Here is a 10305-nt window from a genome sequence, read left to right as displayed (position 1 = left end):
GAATGGTGGGGTCTTCAATCCCGTAGAGAACGGGCCATCAGAAAAAAGAAGTGGAGAGAAAGAGAGAGGACGAAAGTCAGCAGATGAAAAAAGAAGTGGAGAGGAAGAGAGAGGAAGAAAGTGGGAGGAAGAAAAGAGTGAGACCCAATGTCAGACAATTGTATTTCGACTGCACACACCAATTGTATGTAGAGTTTTTCTTCAAAAAAAGGAATATGAATTTGGATTCCAAATAAAGCTAGTTAGCTAGGTGTAATCAATTTTCATACCCAGTACCATTTTTTCTTGTCTTGTCTTGTCTTGATCTTTTACCAATCTGAAATTCACTCGATAATTGAAGACACTTTTTTGACCCTTGAGTAAGGCTGGCATTGGGATCAGCAGATCGGTACTACTCTTCTTCTTGTCCATCCGATCAGCTCCGTTCTCTATTGCCGCTGGGACTCCACACAAATAGTCGCCTAGTCTCGACAAGTGTTGTAAAGCCTTGAGGCTTAACTCTATGGATATAGTATATAAAGATATTCAAATCCGCTTAATGTTATTGACAAACAGGATTTTGTAGAGATTTGAAGGCTCTGGATTTCTATTTAGAAAAATCATTTTCACCCGTCGAATACCCAGGAAAAAAGATTTCTCACATTACTCCTTGAACAGATTATACATAGAATGATAGTATGACTGAACAACTTTCTTCCATTAATGTTCCAGATTTGAATCAAGAACCATTTACGCCTCAACCACCAATTTTTTCTCCTGAGACTGTCAACACCATGATAGGAGCATATATACATTTTTTTCGTAGAACTGGTTCTAAGGTTGTTGCAGAATAAAAAATGTTCAATGCTTAATATGCTACCTCTGTTACGACAATGTCTCCAAGATTACTGGCAAGGGCAAGTGAAGTTGATCAGCTTTATTGTCAAATATCTGACTTGCATCAAAGGCTTACTAATAAAAGTAGAAAGAATAAAAAGTTAAAGAAAGAAAACAATGAGTTGAAGAAATTTGGGGATTGATATGCTCATGATTTGCAATCACGAATAGAGGAGCTAGAATGAGAGAGAGTTTAAATACAAAGTCAACATCAACAGATAATAACAGAAGTTCAGCGTTTATGAGAAAAATATGGACAATCTGCAGTTAATCTAGTTGGCTTAGCTAAATAACTTTTGAAAATATGCATACAGCATATCTTGTAATCCTAACTAAGTAAGATTGGAAGAAATGATAGCTTATCTTGTTCTCATTTTTATATTTTAAAATCAATCTTGAGTTTCATCTAATTCACATCAAATCTTCTTTACCTTCTTTGCATTTTCATTCTCTAAGCTTTTTTCCTTTTTTTTGGAATGACTCATCAATCTTCTTCAAACAATTCCTTACATATTACTAACCTTGTTAACCTTGGATATTTGATTGGATCAAGAGAAATTGGATTTGGATTTGATAGCAATCAAAACCCTCTTAAAACCCGAAATTGAGGCCCATTCGGTTTTAGGCCCATTAAAGCTCACGAATTTGGTCACCTTAGCATTGATTTTTGACTAAGATATTTCACCCTACACATGGCTGATCAGATTTGTTCAAGAGGACCTAGAAGGTTCTTAAAGTGAATGGCTAAAGGGTCACCTCACTCTTTCAATTCTACACTCCACCTAGAGGAAATATCTTAAGCTGATTTTTGTATATTTTATTTGGAAGAAAAGATCAAGACTCAAGTTTTATTTCAGATTGTTACTATTCATTCCTATTCATTTCCTGTTCATCCATCGATAGATTTTTTAAATATAAGGAGATGTATATGAAACCATATGATTATGAAACCATATGATTATATAATCATATAATGAAGATTATAATATATTAAACATAGAAAAAAATTTATAAAATTGGACAATTCCTAATGTGCTAAAAAATAAATCTATAAACAATCTACTTTTTTTCAAAATTATTACATCTTACTAATTATACTATTAAAACTGTAGAAAAAACTATTAGTTTAAACAATGATTATGAAACATTATAATTATTAATCAAAGATGCTATTAAATATTATAAGGAACGGAAATATTCTTTCATACAGATTGGATTGGTACAAGTTGCTATAAAATCACTCACTAGAAATAGATTAAATGCCTCAATACTACTCTGTCTAAGAGACAGAAGACATTACTAATTTCATGACTCATTACTTGGTATGATATAAATCTAGCCTGTTCCAAGGACCGGTTTATTTCAATTGTTATCCTAATTATTCCATTTCCTTATTTGATACTAATATTTTACATACTTTAACATTAAATATTAAAATAAATGGTTATCATATAATGAAAGGATCACACTATTTAACCATAGTATATATGATCTATTATAAACTTATGAAAACAATATTAGAACCATATGCTCTCATTATCAGTCTAAAAGGTTATACATTATTATTATTATTATTATTATTATTATTATTATAATGTCCCACACCAAACTTTAATATACATATTACTAAACGGATTCATTGGAAACAAATTATTTTTGGAAGTTAGATATTATAACTCAATTATCAAAATAGAACAGTCATCCCACGCATGGGCCTCCCTCCTTCAACGCAACACCACGTGACAATCACGACTTGTGCCAACGGTGCAGGCGTACAGCATGTCCTTCAAGCCGCCAGCCAAAAACCCGCCACGCCCGCATGGCAAGTTGACAACCCGCGAAACCTCGCAACTCTCCTAAAGCAGAGCAACCACGAGAAAAGGAAGTAAGAAACAAAGAAGAAAGCCGCGAGAAAAAAGCTAGAGAAAGAGAAACGACGATCCACCAGAGGTAGAGGAGTTTCGAATTCCCAGGCTTTCAGTTTCCATTGAGTCAGTTTCCTTCTCGTTAGTATGCTTAAACTCTAGAGATTATAATTCAGAGAGAAAAAACAAAGAGACATGGAGGTGCCTTCGGGAGAGACCGAGATAGAGGGGATTTCAAAGCAGGCAAAGATATTGATAACGGCGTCAACTATGTTTCCAGGCTTTCGGTTCTCGCCGACGGACGTGGAATTGATTTCTTTTTACCTGCAGAAGAAGGTTGAGGGGTCGGATAAGCGTGTGGAAGTGATTTCCGAGGTTGACATGTATGGATACGAGCCTTGGGATTTACCAGGTTGGTTTGTTGCTTCACTTGGAACATACATCACTTTGCTCTTTCTCTCGTTTTTTGTGTGTTTTCTTAAACAACCACGTTTTGTGTTTACTTGGTGAGAATTGAAGTGCAACTAACTGGTAGAATTTTGGCTGCGTTTGATTTCTGAAAAAACGAAGGAAAGTAAAAGGGAATTAGATTTTTGTTTTTGTATTTTGCCTATTCTTTTGAGTTTCTAACTTCTTTCTTTTTGGAATTGCTCAGCCTCTAACCTTTGATATTCATCACGTGACCTGGGAAAGCGGATACAAGCATTTTGTACAATTGATTGATAATGGAGAAACGCTTAAAAATTCTAACTTGAAGAGGTTGAGAAATTAAAATCTAGCCTTTCATTACTTTTGCTGTGGTTGAAGGTTGTGACATACTTCCTCTGATGTGGTCTACCAAGCATAATAAAGGAAAATCTGTACGAACTTAAAAGGCATACAATTGTCAAGTCATCACTGTTCTCTTTTTACTCTAGATACCCAATAGGTTCAGATTCCTGATGAGTTTTAGGTCGATTAAGTTAGCATGATTTCTGTTTTCCTTTTTAAGACACCTTTTTTACTTTATTCTTCTGATTGTGTGCTTGATGTTGGTTCGTATAGGAAAATGTTTTCAATCATCTCAAATAAAATACCTTTATACTGGGAAGATTTTAAGCTTTGTTCTCACATGGAGTCTGTTGGATGCCCAGTGTTGCCATAAATTCCTTGTTCCATCAGAGTCATGAGGTTCCATACTGGCAAAGAGTCGAGCATACTTTCAGTTCTAACATTTATTTTTATTTATGTTCTTCCTATCGTATGTTAGTGATATATTATTCATCATCCTTTTAACAGGCAGTTCACTGATTTGGTATCAAATGATTAGAAATTTATTTATTATTATTATTTACCCCTCTAACAATCATATGATGCCATATTTGGGTATGATGAAAGGATGACAGTTAAAAGGATGATTAATAGCAATCCTCTTACTCTGTTGTACTCAGATGAGTTATTACTCCATGTTTCATCTTAAAATTTGGTCAAGTTTGCTTGATATCCAATTGATTAAAAAAATAATAATCTAAGCAACTTCAAGCCTACAATTGTTTACTTGCCTGGAGTGCAGAACATGTCTGAATATTTCTTGTTTTCTTTCTTAAATGAGAAAAGATATTTGCAACCGTGAATTGTGTAACCGCTTTGAAAAAAGTAAATAAAACATGGGACCCCACACTTTTTCAAAGCGATTACGCGGCGTTTATACACTTCACGGTTGTACGTAGAATTACACTTCTTAAATATGAAATCCCATAATGGTTCTGTAGTGTAAATATGCAGTGCTGGGATATATTTCACATTTGTACATTCTGGTGCAATTTCTCTTAACAACGACGCTGGTTTTAAACGGGCTTGGTTACTCATTACTGTGGGTGTATTTGCAAACAGCTAAATCAGTCATTCAATCTGATAATGAGTGGTTCTTCTTTTCTCCTCGTGGAAGAAAGTATGCAAATGGCTTGCAAAGTAAGAGGACAACTGAATTAGGGTATTGGAAAGCCACCGGGAAAGGAAGAAACATAAAGTCTGGTCCCAACATGATAGGTACAAAGAGGACTCTAGTGTTCCACAAAGGTCGTGCACCGAAAGGGGAAAGGACTGAATGGATTATGCATGAATATTGCATGAACGAAATTTCCCAGGTGACCTGTTAATAAAAAGTATATCATTCCCCTGCTAAGTAATAGATGTGAATTTTTATTTTATATCATTTTATATGGAAGGATTTGTTATGTGATTACAATTCATGCACCTGTGATTTGTTATCCTGCGGAGACGGCAATTTAGACGCAATTTAGCGGGGACATTTCCTACCATGCATGGCATTGGGTGGATATTCCTTATTCATCTACTAAGGTTTGTACAATTTTAGAATATAGACAAATTTGACCAGTGAAATTTATTTCATTTCTCATACATGCTGGGTTTAATGTGTCATTTTTACTTATATATATACTTTTCAGTGTGCAATATAAAAATAAATTGATAAACAAATGAGGAAATACATAAAATGGGGCATGGTGAGGCATATATGGATACAGGGACAGTTAGGGGATAGGGGAAGATTACCTTGACAGGGATGGAAATGGGAGTGTGGCCCCCAAATTGGTATCATTGAGAAACAACGTAGCTGTAGCTAACCGGTTGGCTGCATTTGAATGTCTTAGTTGAGCAATTCACCTTGTTGAACAAAATCTTAGAGCTGTTTACATTTGCACTTGTAGCAGCAAAATTATGAGTATTTTCTTCAGTTCCATGAAGTGGCGTCTTTTATATTTCTGTTCTTGTTTTGCTTTGTTTTGCCTCCCTAAGGGGGATGTTCTATTTGGATTTTCATCAGATGAGCATTTTACGCTGCTTGGACCCAGCAGCTTTCCAAGAATTATTGCAGGTCTAGCTCTGCTCCTAGTTTGCCTGAATACTCTGGATGCCGGATAAGGCAGAAATGATTTTAATTATAAAACAGTAGTGTTGGTTAGGTTCCTTGTACGGGATATATAAACTGCTGATGTTCCGTTTACACTTTTGTTTTGGTAATCATATCAGAAACTTGTTTCTTATTTTCTGCAAGTATATTAGCATGGAAAGCATGATTGGATTTGAGGCTCTACTCTGCAGTAGACCAGTAGTGTGTTGTCAGTAGCTCTCTCTCTCTCTCTCTCTTGAGTTAAGAATTATGTTATGAGAAAGATGATTGTTACGACTACAAAGAGATTTCACAAAAATAATTTTACAAACTGAAATAACTTCATGTCATCTATTAGATTTATTTTAAAATCTGACGAACTATATTAAATTACATCAGTTTGTAGAATTACTTTTGTGTAATCTTTTTGTGGCCAAAGTATTTCTATATGAGAAAAGTATTCAAAGTGGAACATTCATACTATTAAAGTCTGAACATTTTGCTCTCTCTGAAAGCACAACATACCCCACAAAGGGACCACCTTTGAAATCTGGCCTCTTAAGGTTTCCTCCAAACTGTCATTCTCAGTCAAGCAATAGCGGTAGTTTCTGCTTGACTTAATATAACCCAGATCTTTCAACTAGCCCCCCCCTTTTTTTTCAAATAAAAAGATGGCTGTTATTTTCTTTGCTCAAGTCTAGGCAGTACACATGCTCTTTTACCCCCAAGATACCATGCATTTCTGATCTCTAGCCTCAACGCCACTGGGAAGGTTCACCTGGATATGTTTGGACCTGCAGTTTCCGTGGTCTTACATTGCCTGAATCGGTGCGCAATGTCTGCGTCATTTAATTATGGAAATAGTGACTTTGACACTTCATTAGATATCAATCATGCGAAAGGGAAGTTTATGGCTGCCCTATAGCTATCACATAGGTTGAAATTATCCAACTCAGAAACATTTGTCATTCATGTTTGATGTTCATGAATGTAACATGCATGCATTATAGTAAATATGGAATTAATGTAACAGAATTATAATATCAATTGAATTTGAAGATATAAACCTAAGTGAAATACAAAATCTTTCTTATAGTTTGATATTCTTCTTAGTTACGGATTCTGGAACTCATAAGGGAGGAAGGGAAATTGGAGGGGAATCAGTTCTCTCTCTTTCTCTCTCCCTCTCTCTTTCTCTCTAAATTAGGTGAAGGGCAAGGGAAATTGAGGGATCAACCTTTTGCTTTCTTTGAAGTTTGGAGAACTCAATGCAACCCCCTATCCCCCCCACCCCAATGAAAGGTTTTCCCTTCCTTTCCTTCCTGGACAACCAAACAACCAAAAATAAAGGTCCCTTACATCTCTTTCCTTCCTTGCATGGTGTATATAATAATATGTTCTTTATTTGCTTTGTAATTTCTGGGAATAAGAATTTGGGTTTGTAGATATCCTTTTCTAATTCATCCCCCTGAAATAAATTAGCAGCAAGGCTTTAATTGTTGCTCAGTTTGGTGATTATTTTTCATGCTGCAGATAAATTTTGATGGGAAATGGTATCTTATGAAATGTGGAGTTTCAGTGAACCAGTATTAGTTAATTGTAAGATGTTTGCACTTGCTTAAACTTCATTACGTTCTTTCTGGAGGAATTAGTATTTGCTGGATTCTTCCCTTGTCTATATGCAGGATACTTTGGTTGTTTGTCAGCTCCGGAAGAACAGTGGCTTCCATTTAAAAGATTCCTCAACCCGAGCTTCTTCTAGAAAAAGGAATTTGCTAACTCTGCCTTCGAGTAATCGCGCAGTCTCCAAAGTTGGTATTGAGGAGTTGGGATTATCTAAGGAGGGTGAGGCAGTTGGTGGAAGTCACGATTCTTATTCCAATAATCAAACTGATTTGACATCTGAATATGATCAGAAACTAACAAATATGGCCGCAATGGCAGAAACTTCCAGTCTCAAGAAGGTAGTTTTGTTGGGGGAAATTGCATTGTAACTCCACATGCTAACTAAAAGACATCTTATCCATCCTGTTCTTACAATCTAGGGAACTGGCATTGAAGAAGATCTTTACGCTGAGATACTTAAAGATGACATCATTAAGCTGGACGAATCTTCTTCATCTGTTACTCCCAGACCCGTTCCAGTAATGACTAGGGCCGAGGGAGTAGCTCAACAACCAATTCGAGAAATTGCTGCACGGGGGCTTCCTTTACAAGGCAGGGCAAATCGCAGAATCAAACTAAGAATGAAAAAAGCAAGAGTCTTTCCTGCAGATGCATCGAAACTGTTGGAAACTGGGGAAGATGAAAATCCAAACCAAGAGCAGCCACCAAAATGTCTGTTGGGTAGATTTTCTCTTAGAACAAGCAATCATCGGCGAGCATCTTTGCTTTTTGTTATTTTTACTTCGCTAGCTTTGTTTGTGTCTTTTTTGGGAGGTTCCCTCTGCAAACTAGAAGGATAGCATTTGCCACCTTGTACGGGCACTTTTGGCAGGGGATGTAATCATGTGTCACTTCAGTCCATGATGTAAATATCAGAATGGGTTTGTATTCGTAATCCATCTCAACTCATTTTATTATTATTTATTATTATTCATCAACTTTAACTCACAAATCTCACTACTATTTACAACTCATTTCACTACTATTCATAATTCATTTCAATTCATCTTCAAATCCAAACGACACAAAAGAGCATTCTCTTTTAGACATTTGGGTCTATGCGAAGTAGTTGGTTGTTTCATAAAACCTGTTTTTCGTTGTCTTGGGGCCATTTTTGGAGAATAGTTGTGGTTGTGAGCTTAATAGACATGAGTTCCATTTATATGTTGGTTTATATGCTCAAGAATGATATATATTAATTCATTTTCAGTTCTACCTGGGTTCCTCACTTAGGTTTGAACCCTCTTTCGATATTTGTTCTAAGACAACATCAAAGAACTAACATTATAACATAAGTCTAAATAAAGAGAAATGATAGTTGCAGTCATTAGTGTGTAAGAGTCGTACAATCATTTTGACAAAAGTAAATAAATACGGAATCAACATGAAAAAATAATAATTTTTTAATAGTAGACCTTACTATTTTTCAAAGCGACTGTATGACACTTGCGCATTCCACAACTGCATGTAGCATTACTCAGAAATAAATTAGACACTAGTATAGAAATAACTAATATATAAGTCTTGTATAATAAGTTAATAATACATAATACTAATTTACTAAAGTATAATAACAAGTGATTCGACACTAGAAATAAGTCTAGTATAGAAATAAGTTATAAATAAGTTAGATACTAATATAATATAATAACATGTAATACTATAGTATAGTAATTTGTAATTAGACACTGAAAGTAATGTGTAATATTATACTATGATAAAATATAATTAAACACTATACTATAAGTCTAGCATAAAAATAAATTAGATATTAGTATACAAGTAAATTAACAGTAAATGATTAGTTTTAATTTTTAATTTTTTTTTCAAAAAATTGAATTTTGAAAGCCCATAAAAGGTTATTTTTTAAATAGGTTAAATATAAAACTAAAAAAAAAAAAAGCCCAAATCCGACTCTACTCCGACAAGTCGGAGTTAGAGTTCAAATTTGAATTCCAACAAAGTCAGAGTTGGAGTCGAATTTAAGGGAATCCCGACTCCAACTCCGACAAAGTAGTGCATACTCACCCCTATAATAAGTAAAACTTGAGGAAACCTTTTTCCCATTAAACCTAAATTCAAATCCACCTATTTTGAAATAGTTGTTAAATGAGAATGATATTTGCAATTTTGAATAGCGCAAGTGCCGCATAATCCCTTTGAAAAAAGTGAGTAAATACGAGATCCACATGAAAAAATTAATTTTACAATAGTAGATCCTACTCTTTTTCAAAATGATTACACGGCGATTATGTATTCCACGATTGTATGTAGAATTACTCTTATTAAATAATCTTAATATATATTTTGCAATGCATGAGGCTCTTATATATTCTATCACAAATAGGTAAAATTAGTGATTATATAAACAATTTAAATCATACGATATCTTATAAAATGGTGGGAATATTATTATTTCAACTATATTTCGAGACTATCAAGTAATTAATTAACTCACATTTTTCTTATTAATAATCCTCGTGGGGACAAATTTTCTATGTTGAAGCTAATTAAAAGACGAGAAAAAAATGTATTCCATGGTGAAACGTTTTTACAGTGTTTATGATGTTAGTATTATTGTACTGTTAATTGAAAATAAAGTTTAACTAAATAATGTCATGGTGGAGGAAGAACCTTCAAATTTGCACGGCGTAATTTGGAACCATGAATCACGCTATGAACAGGGCTCGATCGGTGCTTCAATATTCTTCTTTATTAATGGAATTGAAGACTTCGGGTCCTTACGTACGGTACGTAGTTTCAACATCATTTTCTTTACTGTAACATCATTTTCAACGTGTTAAGAACGATGAGTGAAAAAAATGAAAAGTAGAATCAATTAAACACAATACAAGATTTAGGTACGTGATTCAACAACATATCTCTACATCTACAGAGGTGTAGAAAATTTTAGTTTTGATGATTGGCAAAAGAAGCACGAAGCATATAAGAATACAATGCAAGTAATCCCTCTTCCATAGGATTGGATGTAGGACGAAAATGGGTCAA

At 34.5% G+C, this 10305-nt stretch overlaps 1 protein-coding gene across 1 annotated transcript in view; it reads left to right on the top strand.

The window, feature by feature from the left end:
• Positions 1–2607: 2607 nt before the first annotated feature.
• Positions 2608–10305, top strand: part of LOC121241154 (NAC domain-containing protein 89-like) — a 36518-nt gene continuing 28820 nt past the window's right edge. Inside the window, exons 1-5 of the mRNA XM_041138798.1 lie at positions 2608–2826; positions 2918–3153; positions 4614–4867; positions 7317–7595; positions 7677–8143. Of these exons, the coding sequence (XP_040994732.1) occupies positions 2937–3153; positions 4614–4867; positions 7317–7595; positions 7677–8096 (1170 nt within the window). The 5' untranslated portion in view covers positions 2608–2826; positions 2918–2936 and the 3' untranslated portion in view covers positions 8097–8143. The remainder of the gene's footprint in view (positions 2827–2917; positions 3154–4613; positions 4868–7316; positions 7596–7676; positions 8144–10305) is intronic.

The sequence above is a fragment of the Juglans microcarpa x Juglans regia genome, chromosome 7S (assembly GCF_004785595.1).
Source record: "Juglans microcarpa x Juglans regia isolate MS1-56 chromosome 7S, Jm3101_v1.0, whole genome shotgun sequence".
Classification (NCBI taxonomy): Eukaryota; Viridiplantae; Streptophyta; class Magnoliopsida; order Fagales; family Juglandaceae; genus Juglans; species Juglans microcarpa x Juglans regia.
This window is presented reverse-complemented; position numbering and strand designations above follow the sequence as displayed.